The sequence below is a fragment of the Canis lupus genome, chromosome 7 (assembly GCF_003254725.2).
Source record: "Canis lupus dingo isolate Sandy chromosome 7, ASM325472v2, whole genome shotgun sequence".
Classification (NCBI taxonomy): Eukaryota; Metazoa; Chordata; class Mammalia; order Carnivora; family Canidae; genus Canis; species Canis lupus.
The window spans coordinates 66,024,478-66,044,526 of record NC_064249.1 but is presented as its reverse complement, the minus strand read 5'-3'; the positions used below and the strand labels follow the sequence as shown (position 1 = coordinate 66,044,526).

Sequence of the window (20,049 nt, the reverse complement as noted above, 5' to 3'; positions counted from 1 at the left end):
TTCATGAGAGACACAGAGGGAGAGGCAGAGACACAGGCAGAGGGAGAAGCAGGTTCCCTGCGGGAAGCCTGACGTGGGACTCAATCCCAGGACCCCTAGATCATGATCTGAGCCATCCAGTTGCCCCAGTATTGACTTTGCTTAGCCTCAGTTTTCTTATCTATAAAACTCAAAACAAGACCTAATCTTTAAATAACACAATGCCTCCTCCAAAGGGAACGGAGTTTCTGAGAACTAAAGAGACTCCTTTTATTTAATCATGGAAAATTACTAAACTTACACAAAATAGAGAATTATATAATGAACGTCCCTATTACCCACCTTCAACATGAGCAGTCTTGTTTCATCTAAACCTTATCTTCTCTGCTTGAAGTAAATACTATTATTTTATATGTAAATACTTGAGTTAAAATGAGTCTTTCAGGTGCACAAAGATAGCTAGTGAAAGCCAGAACTCAAATCCAGGAGAGTGTTAGTGTTGTATGGCAATATAGCCCTTGCTTTGTAATTCAATATTGGGCTTGATACATACCATAACATAGTGACACTAATGTTCACAGGCCCCACATTGTTTAAAACTTCCAGTTACTTACTTACTTACTTACTTACTTATTTATTTATTTATTTATTTATTTATTTATCTATTTATTTATTTATCTATTTATTTATTTATTTTAGATTCTATCTATTTATTCATGAGAGGCACAGAGAGATACAGAGGTAGGCAGAGGGAGAAGCAGGCTCCATGCAGGGAGCCTGATGAGGGACTTGATCCCAGGACCGCAGGATCACGCCCTGAGCCAAAGGCAGACTCTCAACTACTGAGCCACCCAGGCATCCCAAAAAACTTCTAGTTTTAATTTCTAACTATAACAGATAGTAAAGAAGCCTTATCCCCAAATTTGTTACCCTAAAATGTTATTTGCATTACTTTAATAGTGGTACCTTTTATAGTCTTTGTCTTTGTCATTCATGTATCATTTTTAGTGGAAGTCATATTGCCAAATGTTTATTTCCTTTTTCTAGACTTTATTACTTCTTGTTCTGTAGGAAAACAAACGAGCAATTTCGACTATAGTATACTGTTTTCTTTGTACACTGAAAACTTATTTGGTAATCTTTTCCTAAAGTTTGTTTTTTTGGGATGGAGAGTTTGGCAATATCCAGGGATAGATGCTTAAATTGATAGTTTGTTTCTGTGATATCATGATGATAAACTTGCTTTTTCTTTTGGCATAATTGTTTACCTGGAGAGTAGGTTGAAATTCTTTAAGAGATTCTGGGTTTTTGATGTGGTTTTACCATATCTACTTAGTGGTAAATGATTCTTCTTTCTGTCACTAGATTGAATATAAGTTTGTTTGTGGATGACAGCAAAGACAGTGCTATCAAGAAGTACTCTTAACTAGTGAATAAAGAAGTGATAGAAAATGTTTAGTCTATAATTTATACTGATGTAAACACTTGAAATATGTTGTCTTGAAACTATGTATGGTACATTTGAAATATTATTTCCTACCCTTTTGAATTACTTTGCAAGATGCTCTGTTCTTATCTTTCCCCCAGGGAATAGTATTCAAGTAAATAATATTTGTAATTAATGCAAGCATGTATCTTTGTTTTAATAGGTATCAAGCATGATGGAACCATGTGTGATACCTGCCGCCAGCAACCAATCATTGGCATTCGATGGAAATGTGCAGAATGTACAAATTATGATTTGTGCACTGTTTGTTACCATGGAGATAAACATCACTTAAGACATCGCTTTTATAGAATTACTACACCAGGAAGTGAGAGGTAGGGTAAACAGTTTTTTCTTTAGTTATAATTCCTTGTGTATATTCAATTTTTTATACTATTCCACCTTAAAAATAGGATTTGGAAGTGGCTTGACAGCTAGCTTAATATCAGGATGTAGGAAATAAGAGGCTAGATATGGACCAGGCCTGCCATAGAGTGAGAAAAGAGTTCTGTGAAGTTGGAGCTGTATGTATTTTCAGGATAATTTGAGCTCTTCTTTGTCTAGCAGGGAGACTTGGCATTCCTCAGTATTTGGAAATGCAAGGGCAGCCCAAGAGAGGCTGATTATTTTCTTCTTACTGTGCATTCTATTCTGTTAATCACTACCAGATGAACACTAAGGGCCCATTGATTGAATCAATAGGCGATTATTAAGACTATGTAGCCCCTCTTATGCTTGTGTACATTTGAAGATGACTAAAACACAATATTTCTTTTTGAAAAAGATCTATTTATTTAGAGAGAGCAGAGGGAGGGGCAGAGGGAGAGAGAGAGAATCCCAGCAGACTCCCCACTATACACAGAGCAGGAAGCAGGGTTCAGTCTCATGACCCTGAGATCATGACCTGAGCTGAAATCAAGAGTCAGATGGTCAACTGACTGAGCCACCCAGGTACCCCTAAAATAGTGTGTGTTTTTTTTTCTTTTACAGATTTTATTTATATATTTGATAGAGAAAGCACAAGCAGAGGGAGAGGAGAAGCAGACTCCCTGCTGAGCAGTGAGCCTGATGTTAGGCTTGATTCCAGGACCCTGGGATCATGACTGGAGCCAAAGGCAATGCTTCCAGGCACCTTCCCTTTTTCTTTTTTTCTTTTTAAGGAGTTTATAAGCTAAGGGATTACTTGACCAGCAGTGATTATCATGTGATATTTTGGACTACATATAGAGATTATTAGTATTAAGACACTTAACAGGGATCCCTGAGTGGCGCAGCGGTTTAGCGCCTGCCTTTGGCCCAGGGCGCGATCCTGGAGACCCGGGATCGAATCCCACATCGAGCTCCCGGTGCATGGAGCCTGCTTCTCCCTCTGCCTGTGTCTCTGCCTCTCTCTCTCTCTTTGTGTGACTATCACAAATTAAAAAAAAAAAAAAAAAAAAAAAGGTTAAAAAAAATAAGACACTTAATACTAAGTGTCTTAGCAAAGAGAGGTTAATATTGATAGTGAATTAGTACAGAATTTCAAGTGATTGAATCTTTTCATGTAGATAGATAAGAATAATGTATAGGAGCAAGAATCTAACCAGTCCTAGGGTGGCAGCAGGAGTAGTAGAAAAATGGGTTTGGGTATCAGATGATCCCAGTTCAAATTCTGGTCCTGCTCTTTATTAACTGAATAGTTTTGAACACGTTGTTTATTGTCTTTTGCTTATAATTTTTAAAGTTAGAGCATAATAAAGATATTTTAAAACTGAATAGAATAACGAGATAAAATTAGCAAAACAAAAGGAAAAACCCCAAACCTTTTTGATTTTATGAATGAGAAGGATATAGAAGAATAAGGGAAAGATGGCCTTGGAGAACCTTGCTGGTCCAGATTATTGAGTATAGAATTCTTTCAAGGCCCATAGTCCTTTTGTAAGTCACTACTTTGGAGACAAGTTAGTGTTGGATCAAATCCAGGCCACTGATGTATTTTACTTGGCTATACTGTGCTCTAAAATTTTGAACACATGTGCACTTGCACATACACACACCAAAGACTGGCCCCATTGGGGATTTGTTCATGGTAACAGTTGGATGACAGGAGCATCTGTACCCATTAGACAAATCATAGTCTTGAGTTCCCCCAAAGTCCCTGCCACTCCCTTTTGTCTTCCTGTGCCTCGGATCAAGTGTCACTTGCCATTTGTCATTACTGTGGTGTTATCTTTTGGGCCTTAATATATGCTACTTCCCTGTAAGGATAGGAGTTTGCCACTTCTAAAGTGGTGAAGGATATAGTAATACTCTGAAGAGGTTAGACTGGATTCATATGTTGATTTCATTCCATTTCATTATTATTTAGCTCTTGTGACCTTGGGTAAATCACTTACCTCTTTGAGACTCTTGTTTCCTCATTTGTAAAATGGATAAATGGATAAAATAACAATTGCTTCTCTTAAGGAATATAACAGACTTTTACACTTTTGTAAGCTTTTACTCATAGTAAAAGCTCAGTAAATATTAGATACTATTCTAATTACTACTGTCATCATCATCATCACCTGTGGAACGTAAAGGTATTTATGTATCATGCTGTTAAGGTATTAACTAGAACAAAGAAAAATCTTTTGTGTTTTTAAAACAATCATTTTTATATTTTTATAATTTTATTTTTAAAAATAAATTGGGGTGCCTGGGTGACTTGGTTGAACATCTGACTTGGTTTTAGCTCAGGTCATGATCTCAGAGTTGTGGTATTGAGCCCCACATCAGACTCTTAACTCAGTGAGGAGTCTGCTTGAGATTCTCTTCCTTTCCCTGTCCCTCTGTGCCCCCCCCCCCCCCCCCCCCGGCTCGCTGGCTGTCTCTCTAAAATAAATGTAAAAATCTTAAAAAATTACAGGCAGGGCACCTGGGTGAGTCAGGCATCCAACTTGTGATTTCAGCTCAAGTCATGATCTCAGGGTCGTGAGATCCAGCCTGGCACTGGGCTCTGTGTTGAGTGTGGAGCCTGCTTGGGATCATTATTACCACCACCCCCCCCCCCCCAAATATAAATGTAACCTATTTTTGTATAATTTTAAAATAAATACTTTTATTTTTAGGGTTCTTTTAGAGTCTCGTAGAAAATCTAAGAAGATTACAGCCAGAGGGATCTTTGCAGGTGCCAGAGTGGTACGAGGAGTGGACTGGCAGTGGGAAGATCAGGATGGAGGAAATGGACGTAGGGGAAAGGTGAAATTTTTTTTTTATTAATTCATGTTATTGTAGAATATTTTATGTTCAGGAGATTTTTATTAGTATCATTGAATTTCTTGGCCCATTTTTTCTTATGCCAGTAACAGTTTTTAAAATCTTCATTTCTTTTTTTTCTGGAAGAAAAAAGATTGTTTCTGCCACATTGTAAATATTGACATTCATCCGGAAAGTTATTGAGTAGATTTTACCTTTTACTTTGAGGTTTCATATCGCCATTTTGCTGCTCAGAATGTATTTCTGAGTATCCTCTTTGGGCCAGTCCTCCTTATACAGTATGTCATCCGTTTGACTTTTTTGTTACTAAGATTTCATTTGAGTTTACTTGTTTTGTATTTCATTCCCTTGAAAGTCTGTTTCTAGGGGTGTGTAATAGCTACTTTTGTTATCTAGTCTATTTAACTCTGTTACCCTTCTCAGGTAATTGGCCAGGAGTCAATTATAGCAGTTATTCTGAAGGGAATTTTGGAGGCACCTGAGTGGCTCAGTGGTTGAGCGTCTGCCTTTAGCTCAGGGCATGATCCCAGGTCTGGGGATCAAGTCCCACATTGAACTCCCTGTGAGGAGCCTGCTTCTCCCTCTGCCTATGTCTCTGCCTCTCTCTCTGTGTCTCTCATGAATAAGTAAATAAAATCTTAAGGAAAAAAAAAGGGAATTTTGTGTAGCTTGTTTAATTGGGGTGGGATAGCCAGAGATATTGGGGTAACTTAGTATAAATGCTTTTGAATATAAAATTTTTAGATGTTTTTTTCAAATACATCTTTTTTTCTAATGTTTTATAAATTGTTGAGTATTATGTTCATTTCATTTTTTTAAAAAATTTTTATTTATTTATTTATGATAGTCACAGAGAGAGAGAGGCAGAGACACAGGCAGAGGGAGAAGCAGGCCCCATGCACCGGGAGCCTGATGTGGGATTCGATCCCGGGTCTCCAGGATCGCGCCCTAGGCCAAAGGCAGGCGCTAAACCACTGTGCCACCCAGGGATCTCTGTTCATTTCATTTTAAATAATAAGGTCTAATTTTAATGTTTGGAAGTCATACAGATTTGTTTTAGCCATTATATTTTAAGTACTTAGATTTTTAGTAAGGAAGCAGACTTTGCTTTTTGTTTAATTTGGTAAATATTTATTGAACACTTAGGATGTGCAAGATTCTCTTCCAAACATCAGGGATATGGCACTGGACAAAAGAGACACTACTCTCTTGAAACCTACATTTTAATTCGATTTGATAGGGAAAAAATATACATCTAAATTTTGTGACTAGTAGGGGCTGTGGACCAGCAGCTTAAGGTGTTCCTGACAGCTTGTTAGAAATGTAATAGGTAGTAGGTCCTCTTTCTTCTAGACCTTCTAGATTTTCATCTACAGAAAGATTGCCTGGGTCATTTATATGCATATCAAAATTTGAGCACTGCTCTGAAAAGTAGAGCAGTGTGAATTTGGAAAAAGTGTCACCTCTAGATGGATGGAATGCTATGGGGACATGCATGGCAAGCCCAATGCAAGAGAAGGCACTGATTTGTGGGTGGGGCAGGAACACCCTTGCCCCAGTGCATAGGTCTTGGTAAGTGGAGCATGGGCTGGATGTCAGCCCTATTCTACTCCTTACCCTTATGCAGTGAACAACTTTCATAACCATTTATAGCAGTTCTATATCATACAGAAGAATGTATAAAATATGTGAAAGTTTAAAGAATAATGGTAAAATGAACAGTTTTGTTCTTTTTTTTTAAATTTTTTATTTATTTATGATAGTCACAGAGAGAGAGAGAGAGAGAGAGGCAGAGACACAGGCAGAGGGAGAAGCAGGCTCCATGCACCGGGAGCCTGATGTGGGATTCGATCCCGGGTCTCCAGGATCGCGCCCTGGGCCAAAGGCAGGCGCCAAACCGCTGCACCACCCAGGGATCCCTAGTTTTGTTCTTATACAGATTAGAGAATAGAATAAGTACCTTTAAAAGAGTATTTTTTTTTTTTTAAGATTTTATTTATTTATTCATGAGAGACACAGAGTGAGAAAGAGGCAGAGACACAAGCTGAGGGAGAAGCAGGCTCCATGCAGGGAGCCTGATGTGGGACTTGATCCTGGGACTCCAGGATCATGCCCTGAGCCAAAGGCAGATACTTAACCGCTGAGCCACCTGGGCATCCCTAAAAGACTACTTTTTACCCTTTCACAGTTGTAAGTCCCCCAAGATAACGGATTTCTGCTATCTTTATTCCATGGTTTTTCTTTACTGTTGTAGGACAGGACACAGTGTTGTGTCCCACAACATTTAGGATTTCATTTTTTTTTTAAAGATTTTATTTATTCATGTGAGACACACCGGGGGGGCAGGTGGGGGGCAGAGACATAGGCAGAGGGAGAAGCAGGCTCCATGCGCGGAAGCCCAACGTGGGACTCGATCCTGAGTCTCCAGGATCAGGCCCTGGGCTGAAGGCAGTGATAAACTGCTGAGCCACCCGTGCTGCCCTAGGATTTCATTTTTGAAAAGACCCAGTATCAAGCACAAATTTAGTTATTGTAAGGCTAGAGTAGAATTGTCACTTTTAGATTAAAAAGTGACAATATAAACTGAATAGTCTCTGGTTTAACCTGTCTTGCTTCCCTGGAAGTTGACAAGAGTCCTAGGGTAGTCAGTGGGCAAGATCCTAGGAAATACGGGGCTTCACAAAGGACCTTAAGCAGGGCAGAAGTACAGGCCAGATGGTGAGCCTTGGAGAGGCATACAGTCAGAGGGGATGAGTTACTATGTATGTTTTGCTTCTAAGCTTACCATGGGCCATGTCAAAGTTTTAGGAGTAGGTCAAAGCAGACCGTTCTGTGGTGTGAGATGAGAGACCTTAACTGATCTAGGTGTCAGGGAATAGGGGTGCAGGGAAGAGTGGGAACTTCATTATTACTTAGTCCAAACAAGCCAAATGCAACTGAGAATTTGGGTCAGGCTCAACTTGGTCAGGTCAGTCCTTGGGTCAATAAAATGGTATAGTGGCAATGGGAATCTTGGTGATACCTTTCAGCATGTCCGGCCCGTGGCTGTATTTGGACAGAACATGCTCTATACTTGGTGCCCAGCAGGTGCCTTTGCCTCTTTCCTGGCTGGATCTCCTGTTTTTTATATCCTATTATATCATCTTACTTAGCTTGCTCTTTGTTTTGAAAGAGTATACTTCTAATAACTTCTTTTGAATGAGTGCATGAGAAGTAAATTTTTAATATTTTTGTTCTATAATGTTTTTTAAGATGCGTTACTTTTTTTTTTTTTTAAGATTTTATTTATTTATTCATGAGAGACACAGAGAGAGAGAGGCAGAGGCACAGGCAGAGGGTGAAGCAGGCTCCATGCAGGGAGCCCGATGTGGGACTCGATCCTGGGTCTCCAGGATCATGCCCTGGGCCGAAGGCAGGCGCCAAACCGCTGAGCGACCCGGGCTGCCCCCTAAAAATTTTTTTAACTATATTTTTCCCCACAATCAATTATATGGTCAGAAGGTTGGAAATTATTGTTTCATCAGCTTTTGAAGGCAGTAGTTGAAGTCTGAAGCCACATTATAGATGGAACTTTGAGTTTCTGTTATTTTGGCACTTCTTGTGGGATAAAAGGTAGGCATTTTTGAAGCTTTGAGTCATCATTATTACATTTTTGATTTGTTACGATTTAATCCATGTTGCATTTTAAGAACAAAATGAGGAAAAATAAATGAAACCATCTCATACATGTGACTGAGTAAGGAAACTTAATATCATGATAAGTCTGTTTAAGCACGTTTGATATCAAATGTTTTTAATTGTCTGACTTTTATTTTGGCCTGAATGTGTATATGAAGAACTTTTTGGAGTCCCCATTTTCCCTTCAGTGTAGGCTGCTCTATCCCAGCTCCCTGATTAATCTACATGAGTAGTGTATAGTGTCTTCTTTTCGTATCTTTTTTTTCTTCCCTTGTGTGTGAGGTTCAAGATTCTCACCTCACTGCCATTGCTATATGTACTCAACTAAATGGCCATGATGAGCTATATTAAGGGGTAGATACCAGCCCAGGCTGAGACTGAAGCACGCTCATGGTCTTTGGCCCATCCCATGCCAACATGTCCTGTGATTGCATGGCGATAACAAAATTCACACATAAAAATAAACATGTCAAGTGTAGCTTTTGGCAAACATGATGCAAGGACACCATGGAAGCATGTAATGTATTCTTAAAGGGCTTCTTAAGTACCACTACTTTGTTAGTATTTGAAGACTGTTTTCATTTTACAAATGCTTTGGAATATTGAGTATGTGTTAAAATCCTTTTGAATATGTGTCAGTTGTATTTTATATATGCACATTAGATGTATTTCTTTCCAGAAAACTTAAAAAAAAATTTTTTTTGAAAGTGTGTGTGTGAGTGGGGGAGGGGCAAAAGGAGAGAGAGAATCTCAGGCAGACTCTGTGCTGAGCACAGAGCCTGATGTAGGGCTTGATTTCACAATCCAGAGATTATGACCAGAGCTGAAATCAGGAATCAGATGCTCAGCTAAGCTACCCAGGCACCCCTAAGAAACTTTCACTATGGAGAATTTCAAACATAGATCAGAGTAGAAAGAACAGTATAGCAAATTCCTCTTCACCCATAATCCAACATCAAAAATTGTCAGTATTTTTTTAAAAATTCCATTTATTTGTTGAAGAAATCAGGTTCTTTAAATTTGTCTAATTGATTCTTTATGGTATTCTTTTCTTGTTCCTCCAATTCTTGTGTTTCTTATAAACTAGTTGTTAGAGGCTTGATTAGAGTTCAATTTGTTTTGGTGAGAGAACCTCTTAAGTGGTGCTCTGCTCTCTATTGCATCCATCAGGGCATGTAAAGTCAGATTATTTTACTGATAGTGATGTTAAGATTTATCAGTGGAGGCAGGTTTGTCAGTTTTTTTTTTTTTTTTAAGTTTAATTCTTTTATAGGGTACCTTAGCAACCTTTTACCTGATGGTTTTTAGCAGCTATTCTGCACATCTTTATGAATCAGAATTAAAATTGTGAAATTAATGTAGTAATTTTCTCAAGCCTCCCACTTTGTTTCCCCCTCAATAATAAGTCAGATCATTTTAACAAATGAAGGAATTTCATCTAGGATTCAGAGCTTAATTAATGAGCTTGCTAATATCCCACATAATTTGAAACATAAGATGAATTTGAAATATAAATCTTTGTTTTTTAGTCAAATTTTTTTGTGCCCCTTATAAAAATACAGACTTACTTGATCTAGCATTGCATTTTTTAAAAGATTGATTTATTTTAGAGTATGTGCAAGTCTGGGGGGAAGGACAGAGGGAGAGAGAGAATCTTAAACAGGCTCCACGCCCAGCATGGAGCCTGACTCTGGACCTGATCCCATGATCCCAAGATTACACCCTGAGCTGAAAGGAAGAGTTGGATACTCAACCAGTTGAGCCACCTAACTGCCCCTAGCATTGCATTTTTAAAACAAGGGAAGTAGTTTTAGAATCAGAAGGAATACTTTACTAAAGATTGCATATTTTACTTAGAGTGTTAGAAGTTGTTGCTTTATAATGTTATGTAGTGGTTAGTTGTGCAAATCATTAAGGAAAGCAATGCAGTGATGAACTGTAAATTCAAGGTGATAGTTAACTGTTGAGAGGTCAGAAGGATGGCTTGATGGGAGGTACACAGTGGACTTGGAAAGTACTGGTAGTGTTCTTTTTCATAGGCTGGTATTCATTTTATTTTTTATTCTTTAAAGTTTACATGTTATATTTTGTATGATTTATTTCAAAATTTAAAAGAAGGGACTCAACATTTTGAAATATTTCTCAAAAATTAATCTTTGATTAATCTTAAAGCCTTTTTATCTTTACAAAAGCATCATAAGTGTAGCTTACAAAATGATTTTTTTAGTACAGGGTAAAAACAAGGAAGAGTGATATATATATCTTTTTTGAAATAAGGTTATGCTTTAAAATTATATTTTAAGGTCATGCCTTAAAAATTATATTTAACATCAGCCTGGCATTCTAAGTAACTGTAAAGCATGGCTGATTATAAGTGTCAAGATGGAGAAAAGAAATGAGTTGCACATGTGTAACTCCCCATTCTTAGCTCTAGACTAGTTTGAGAATACCCAAGTTTAGCATTCATTGTGTATTGTTTGTTGTTTTGAAAAACTTTATTTATTTATTTGAGAGAGAGTGAGAGAGGACAAATGGGGGAAGTGGCAGAGGGAGAAGGAGAAACAGGCTCCAGGATGAGGGCTCCGTCCCAGGACCCTGGGATCATGACCTGAGCTGAAAGCAGACATTTAATCAATTGAGCCACCTGGGTGCCCTGCAGGCATTTTTATGCAGTTGGATCTTGGCCCTTAAGCAGTAGCAACCCCAGTTGGTTGGTTAGTTTGTTTTTATTTTATGTCAAAAGAGCTTATGAATCAGTCTTTTGGATGTGGGGCCTAGAGATTGTGTCTGAATTTCCATTGTAGGTATGGTGTTTTAGCTTAGATGGCTTGCCTTGTGGGACAGCTGAAGAATATAGTGCTTGGAGGAGCAACATCAACTCAAGTTTTCTTAAATACTGGCTTTGAGCCTTGTGCCTCTCAGTTTTTAGCTGACAAGAGAGCAGATTTATCTGGAATCATTCTGGATACCTGGTCAAAGATTTTAAATTTTCTGATGAATAACGGGTTTGAGATAATATACTATTCTTAAAAGGAACCCTTTAAGAATCAAAATTAAAAAAAAAAAAGAATCAAAATTTAAAGTTTTGTATTGAATTGTCTATTTTCCAGTAATCTATTACTCTAATCACTAAGCCTCAAAATTTCTATAGTGATTTTAGAAATTACCTTATAATTCTGAAAAATGTTTTTAGTTATAATTCAGTTATATGTTAGAAATGACATATGTGGGCAGCCTGGCTGGCTCAGCGGTTTAGCGCCGCCTTTAGCCCAGGGTGTGATCCTGGAGACCTGGGATCGAGTCCCAAGTCGGGCTCCCTGCATGGAGCCTGCTTCTCCCTCTGCCTCTCTGCCTGTGTCTCTGCCTCTCTCTCTCTCTCTCTCTCTCTGTATCTCATGAATAAATAAATAAAATCTTAAAAAGAAAAAAAAGAAAACTGTTAAAAAAATAAAGATAAAAAAAAAGAAATGACGTATGTTTGACAAGTATTTTTCATGATCCTGTTAGGATAATAGCTGAAATGATAATTAAGATTTTAAATATAAGAGACCTAAATTCTCCCTTCCCCTTTTAAAAAATTGTTTTCTCTGACAATTCTCTTAGGTAACAGAAATCCAGGACTGGAGTGCATCAAGCCCACATAGTGCAGCGTATGTTCTCTGGGATAATGGTGCTAAGAACCTTTACAGAGTTGGCTTTGAGGGCATGGTAAGAATCACAAAAGATAAAAATTTTGGATAGATGGAAGAAGGGAAATAAAAGTTGCTCTTATTGTATTCTTTTTTTTCTCTTTGGTCATATTCTTTTGTCAGAATACAGCTATCTGAATCATGAATTTGCAATAGGAAAAAATTCTGTAAAGTGAGGATGTATAATAAACCCTACATTTTTAGTACATTTGTTTACACTATTTAATAGTAAATATGATTTTGTCCTCAGTTAATATTTGGGTAACTTAATATAGATTGTGTAGAGCTAATCCCTTATAAATCCACCCTAGGAGCTTATTTACTAAAATCTATCAAGATTTATAATCTTTCTGAAAGAGGCTGCTCCTTGGCATGGACACAGAGTATAGTATTATAATGAGGTTTTTATAGAATATTTATATTCTAACTCTGGTAGCTAATAAAAGTATAAATTATAGGTGTTAAAGTTGTTTTTAAGGATATATTTTTCCCTCTGTATTTTTAAAGAGTAGTATTGGTAATTGAAAATGATTGACCTATAACATTTTAAATTACTTGAGTGCTTAGGAGAATAAGCCAGAGCACCAGCTGGTGCTGTGTAAGAGCCTCCAGTGACCAAAGGCATATGTTTGGGTACCTGAAGCTGGAACCAGAATAGGATAAAGACTGTTGAGCCTCAGGCCCGACACTATTTCCTCTGAACTGGAGAGGCGGTGGTAAGGCCTGGTGGAAAGAGTCATCATTTTGGACTACCAGTGGGAAGTGAGCTCAGTTATTTATAACAGGGTGTGGGGGGTGGGGAAGTTCAAATCAAAGAATACTGGAAAACAAATCTCCACTATTCTTTCCAGCCAGTGGCTTTTTTTCTTATTCATAAAATAAATCAATGAGTTATGCCTGCAACAACAACAACAACAACAACAAAAACCACTCTGGTGGTTCATTAAATGGATTGCTCTATATTTCTGCATTTCATGGATCACTGTTGAAATGTTGACCTTGGTTATTTAATTTATGGAGTATAACTAAATATTAATGCCAGAATATTAATGCTTTTTATATCTTTTCCATCTTGAATACATTCCTCCTTCAAAGAATTCTTTAAATTTCATTATTTCCCAACTGTTTTGTGCCCTTGGTAGGAGGGGAAAAATATCCCACTATCCCTTTGCTTTTAATTTATTCCATGTAAGTCACAGTGTGAATCTAAACAAATACTTGATTTGCCAGGTTTACTACTTGTATATAGCATTCTTTTTTAGTTTTCCATTAGTATTTTGATGCCTCCTTCTGTTTGTAAATTGTGGATTTTGGGGGGATTCTAATTTCTAACTTGCTTCAGATGAAGCCTTAGAAGTTATATATGTAGAGGTACTTAACAAGTAGTATATATGTAGATCCTTTTTGATGGCTGAGTAGTACTCCTCTGTGCAGTTATGCCATTATATATTTAATAAGGTTTCTGTTGATGGTATCTAGGTGGTCTTTTTTAATTGTTGCATGCATTCTTTCAGTAAGCATCCTTGTACATATATTTTTGCACATCTCTGGGTATATTTCTTTAGAATCAATTCCTGGAAGTGAAATTGCTGGGTGAAAGTATCACATTAAAACAATTTGACACCTGTGTCTTTCTGATTAGGACTGAGCTAAATGTGATGTTGTAGTGGCAAAGGAGGCTGTCAGAGAGTTGAAATGTGTGTGTGTGTGTGTGTGTGTGTGTGTGTCTGTCTGTCTGTAAAGTAGCTCCTTAATACAGTAAGTATATACTGATCCCTTATACTATTAGGCACTTTTAAATCTAAATTTTCATAGTAACTCCCAAGATTGCTCTTCTAGTTTCACATTTTCTGTACTTTTGATTATATCACAACTGCCTCCCCATTCAAATACTTAAATAATAATTATAAAAACTAAGTGAGAAGGAACTTGAATTGACCAAGTTACGAACTAAGGACTAAAGTTTATGTAAACTTAACTGGCTAAGGAATCAGAAGACTGAATTTGGTCCTATCCTTTTCTATTTTCTGGCTGTTTAGTTTGGGATAATTTTCTTTATTAAATGAGTTAATACTTGCCTTGTGTATGTCATAAAATTGATTGAAAAGAGCAAATGATTTGAGCTCTTTTTTCATAAAAGTATCCTTAAAATAGAATGTGTTTTGAACATTTTAAATAATAGGTATTTGTTGAGGTCTTATGTGTTTTTGAAAATATTTTAATGGTAAAGATCCAGACATTTTAATTTTGAACTTTAAAGGTAAGCTCAAAGTAAATGAAGTATGACTTATCTGGAGATCAGGATTTTAATTTTTGATGGATACTTTCAAGAGCAGTGTTTAGTGTGATTGTTAACCTAGAGCTACTCTTAACTTTTGCTGAGGGTGTATTCTGAATGAACATTTTTGCCTATTTTAGGTACTGAGCTATACTTGAAGTTTTCAAGCGTGATTTTTCTGGTTTCTTTTCTTCTTAGTCTGATCTCAAGTGTGTCCAGGATGCCAAAGGAGGTTCTTTCTACAGAGATCACTGCCCTGTGCTAGGTGAGTCAAGAGACTAGTGAAAATTACTAAATAGTGTATCAGAGTTTGTGAAATCAGAAAATGTTTAAATTGGATTTTAAAAAAAAGTTACTTAAAGATATAACTTTTTCGGTTTTATTTTGGTTTTTAAAGCATTTGTTCTTATTTTTTAATTTATATAGACCCTGAAAAAGTTGTCATGTCTTGTGAATTGATATACCACTTTTATGTCATAATACATTTGAGTCCTTTGTCTTTTAGTTATAAAATATTGTTGAAAAATTGTGTTAGAGTTATCAGTATCTCTTACATATTAATAATAGAATCTGGCAATTTAATGCTTATAAATTCCTTAGAATTTTTGTAAAATTGCCTTCTAAATATAAAAGTAGTTAGAAGATTAAGGTTATATAATAATTATAATTTTCATTTGTCATTAAAAAAAAGGATAAGAAAACAAAACTATCTTCATATTGTAGATTCTTTATTGTTGCCACAGTAAACATTTACCACATTCTTCTAATTAAGGCTTTAGTTTTTGAATGCTCGTCTTTTCATGTGAACTCTGTGTTTCTCTTTTTAAATACTTTGATTTCCCTTTTGGCCAAAAAATGCTGTTTTCCTGCAGGGTATCCTGATTTTTTTTTTTAAACGATATTGTAGAAGAAATACTTATATTTTGACAAGATCATCCGTTTTTCTTGCTTTTAGAAAACTTCCTTGTTTTGTGTCTTGCCTTCACAGGAAAAGTGTAGAATCAACATACATACTTTGGATTCCTCATTGTGGTAGTTTATGATTATGAATCTTTTATCCCAGAACTAGCTTTGAAAATATTTTAGGGAATAATGGGCTTTTAAATATTTAAAAATGTTCTGTAAGAAAAAAATCACAAGGGCCATTTGGTAAAAACTAGTACTAAGTCATTCAGAGAAGAAAACAATTTCAAGGTTCTTTCAGATTCTCTAGTTATTATGGCTATTTTTACTTATTGAATCTCAATAACTGTCTAATTGTAGTGTAGTTATTGCAGGGATAACCAACAAGTCATCCATACAGAAAAATGACTATTTTTAAACCTAGAACTTTGTACTTTTTTTTTTTGAACTTTGTACTTTGATATAGGATTGCATAGTCTAATAGATTTGTTTTTGTTTTTTTTTTTTTTAAAGACTTTTTTTTTTATTTATGATAGTCACAGAGAGAGAGAGAGAGGCAGAGACACAGGCAGAGGGAGAAGCAGGCTCCATGCACCGGGAGCCTGATGTGGGATTCGATCCCGGGTCTCCAGGATCGCGCCCTGGGCCAAAGGCAGGCGCCAAACTGCTGCGCCACCCAGGGATCCCAGTCTAATAGATTTTACACTTGTTCAGTTGCTGTTACAAATCATCAGATTATTTTAAGTTGTGAGTCTGATTGTTTTCTTTCTTAGTTTTAAGTTCTCTAGCTCTAGAATCTGATAAAGTATAGTCTCAAAACATTTTAAGATTAGATTAGATTAAAATATCTAGAGCTTGTTCTTTAAAAAATAATGCAGTTGCATGATGTTGCTGTGGTTTTCCTTTGTCAACTCTCTGCAATTACAGGTGAACAAAATGGCAACAGGAATCCTGGTGGATTGCAAATTGGTGACCTGGTAAATATAGATCTTGACCTAGAAATTGTACAGTCTTTGCAGCACGGTCATGGAGGATGGACTGATGGCATGTTTGAGACTTTAACTACAACTGGAACTGTTTGTGGCATTGATGAAGATCATGACATTGTAGTACAGTATCCCAGTGGCAATAGGTTGGTGATATTTTTAAATTTTTAAATGGCCAATAAAGTTAGTATATAGAGGAAAGAGCCTTAGAGGAAGCAAATTATATGCTATAATTGAAGATTCCTTAAAGCTAGCTCTGAGTAGATAAAAATCCAGAATATGTTGGTAAAGTAGAGGGGAACAAATGTTTTAAGTGTGTGTGTGGTATGTATGTGAATTTATATATTTTTGATACATGTTCTGTGCACCTTTTCCCCCTGCTGGAGCAGAATACATTGTATCAGTGTTAGGTCAAATATAGCTAAAATGTTCTTTGTTCATAATGGACTGTATCAATTTACCTTGAATGAGAAGAATAAAATTAGAACTCTGGCCTGTTTCCAGAGTCCTCTCTTGGTAACATAGCTTTTTGTTGCCACAGATGTGTGCATGCACCAGTCCTTATTAGCAACGTATAATTGCATGCATTTCCTCACTATATCTTTGCACATACAACTTCCTCCATGCAGAATACCTTTTTCTGCCTCTTTGTCTGGATTAATCCTCTGTATCCTATAAATACTAAGTTTATGTGTTTGGGGAACCTCCTCTCATATTCTACTCTACATGGTATATATGCATATGCTATCTTCTGTTTAGGTCTCCTGTTATTGTTGAAAATGATGATTTGTTTTACCTCTAGGTTGCAGGTTTCTTGGAGCCTTTCATTTATTTGCTCTTTTAAAAAATTTATATATATATATATATTTATATATATTTGCTCTTAAGGCCTAAAATATATTCAGTTTACTAGTATAGTTGTAATTTAAAGCAAAAGCAGTAAATTGAGTAATTGTCAAAGCTTTGTTACTTACATATACATAAAGAAACTAACTCATGGAGATTCTTCAGTGGAAGAATTACTTGTCAGAATGAAGAAAATTAACGTTAAGTTGCTTACGAGATTATAGAATTAGCTCTAATTGTGTTTAAATCTTAAGGATACACGTGGTCATACCAAGAGATGAAGAAAAAGCATTGACAAAATCCAACTCTTTTTCATGATAAAAACACTAATTAAAGTAGTAATAGGGAACTTCTTCAGCTTGGTAAAGGGTGTCTATGAAAACCCATAGCTAACATCATACCCAATTGGTGAGAGATTGAATGCTTTTCCCTTAAGAACAGGAACAAAAAAAAAAAAAAAGGAACAGGAACAAAATAAAAATGTCAGCCCTCTCCACTTTTATTTGGTATTGTTCTAGAGGGACGGTTAGGCAAGAAAAAGGGACAATTAGGCAATAAAAAGAAAGAAATAAGAGAAAAAAAGGAGTTAGACTATATTTATTCACAGATGACATGATCTTGTACACAGAAAAACCTAAGGAATCCACAAAAAACTATTAACTGATAAAATGAGTTCCCAAAGTTGCAGGATACAAAATCAATGTAGATAAGTCAATTGTATTTTTGTATACTAGCACTGAACAATTTGAAAATGAAATTAAGAAAACAGTTTCATTTATAATAGCATCACAAAGAATAAAATACTTAATTGGTTTAGCTCAAGAAGTGCAAGACTTGGAGAGCCTGGCTAGCTCAATTGGTAGAGCACGTGACTCTTGATCTCAGGGTCTTGGGTCCGAGCCCCACACTGGATGTAGAGATTTTTAAAAATTTTCTTTATTTAGTTGAGAGAGAGTGAGCGTGTGCACATGTGCACAATTAGGGGGAGGGGCAGAGGGAGAAGCAGATTACCCACTGAACAGGAATGCTGATGTGGGGCTCAATCGGTGACTCTGGGATCATGACCTGAGCTGAAGGTAGATGCTTAACTGACTGAGCCACACAGCACCCCTGTAGAGATTATTTTTTTTTAATTTTTATTTTTTTAAAAGATTTTATTTATTCACGAGAGACAGACAGACAGACACAGGCAGAGGGAGAAGCAGGCTCCATGCAGCGAGCCCGACGCGGGACTCGATCCTGGGTCCCCAGGATCACGCCCCGAGCCAAAGGCGGCGCCAAACCGCTGAGCCCCCCCGGGCTGCCCTAGAGATTACTTAAAAAAAAAAAAAAAAGTTGGCAGCCTGGGTGGCTCAGCGGTTTGGTGCCACCTTCTGCCCAGGGTGTGATCCTGAAGACCCAGGATGGAGTCCCGCATTGGGCTTCCTGCATGCAGCCTGCCTGTGTCTCTGCCTCTCTCTCTCTCTCTCTCTCTCTCTATCTCTCATGAGTAAATAAATAAAATATTTAAAAGTTAAAAAATAAAAAAATAGTGCAAGACTTGTCCACTGGAAACTACAAAACATTGTTGAAAGAAATTAAGGAAGACCTAAATAAATAGAAAGATATCTCATGTTATGGATCAGAAGGCCTGATCTTGTTCAGATCTTGTGTATTAGTTTCCTAGAGTTGCCATTACAAAGTGCCACAAACTGGGTGGCTTAAACAGCAGCACTTTATTCTTTCACAACTTTGGAAGGCTAGAAGTCTAAAGTCAAGGTGTTGATGAGATTAATTCCTTGCAGAGGCTCTGAGGGAGAATCTGTCCTATGCTTCTCTTAACTTCTGGTAATTATTGGTGATCCTTGGTGTTCCTTGGCTTATAGATGCATCACTCATTTCTCTGCCTCTGTCTCCACATGACCTTCTCCTCTTTGAGTCTGCATGTCCCTGTGTCTTCACGTGACCTTTTTTTTTTTTTTTTTTTCCTCCTGGGTACAGATTTTAGTTTGAAATGCATTTAAATCAGTCTCTCATCGGTCAGGCTCAGTTGTATAAAATTATTTGAGACCAAGAGCCACATAAACAATCCCCCAGGCCCACTATTTTATTTTGGGCAAGTCAATATTTGTAGCTTAACTATCCATGAGGAAAGAACCCTGAAGAGACATAGAAAGAAGTTAGCTGAATTCATGAGAATTCTAAAATCTTTTACATAGAAAATGACCAAAGCTGATTTCACATGACTTATCAGGATACCACTCATTGGATTTATGGCCCACCCTAATCAAGCATGACTTAACTTGATTATATCTGCAAAGACCCTGTTTTAAATAAGGTCACATTCAGAGGTATTGGGGATTAGGATTTCAATATATCTTTTTGGAGGACATACTTCAGCCTATAACACATGGCAGTTTTTCTCAAACTAGTCAAATTTAAGGCAGCTCGTATCAAAACCCTAGTGCCTATTTTTATAGAAATTGGCATCCCAATTCTCTATTTCATATGGAAATTCAAATGACCCAGAATAGCCAAAACAATTTTAAGAAAAACAAAATTGGAGGACTCACGCTTCCTAATTTCAAAATTTATGATAAAGCTACAGTAACCAAGACAGTATATTATTGACATAAGATAGACACGTAGGGCACCTGGGTGGCTTAGTGGTTGAGTGTCTGCCTTTGGCTCAGGGCGTGATCCCGGGGTCCTGGGATTAAGTGGTGCATTGGGTTCCCCGCCGGGAGCCTGCTTCTCCCTCTGCCTATGTCTCTGCCTCTCTCTGTGTGTCTCTCGTGTAAATAAATAAAATTTTTTTTTAAAGATTTTATTTATTTATTCATGATAGTTACACAGAGAGAGACAGAGAGGCAGAGACACAGGCAGAGGGAGAAGCAGGCTCCATGCAGGGAGCCCAACGTGGGATTTGATCCCGGGTCTCCAGGATCGCGCCCCGGGCCAAAGGCAGGCGTCAAACCGCTGTGCCAC

At 37.0% G+C, this 20,049-nt stretch overlaps 1 protein-coding gene across 1 annotated transcript in view; it reads left to right on the top strand.

The window, feature by feature from the left end:
- MIB1 (MIB E3 ubiquitin protein ligase 1) overlaps positions 1 to 20,049 on the top strand; it is a 137,371-nt gene that overhangs the window by 19,936 nt on the left and 97,386 nt on the right. Inside the window, exons 2-6 of the mRNA XM_025429334.3 lie at positions 1,629 to 1,800; positions 4,555 to 4,684; positions 11,984 to 12,088; positions 14,546 to 14,612; positions 16,178 to 16,382. Coding sequence (XP_025285119.1) covers positions 1,629 to 1,800; positions 4,555 to 4,684; positions 11,984 to 12,088; positions 14,546 to 14,612; positions 16,178 to 16,382 — 679 coding nt within the window. The remainder of the gene's footprint in view (positions 1 to 1,628; positions 1,801 to 4,554; positions 4,685 to 11,983; positions 12,089 to 14,545; positions 14,613 to 16,177; positions 16,383 to 20,049) is intronic.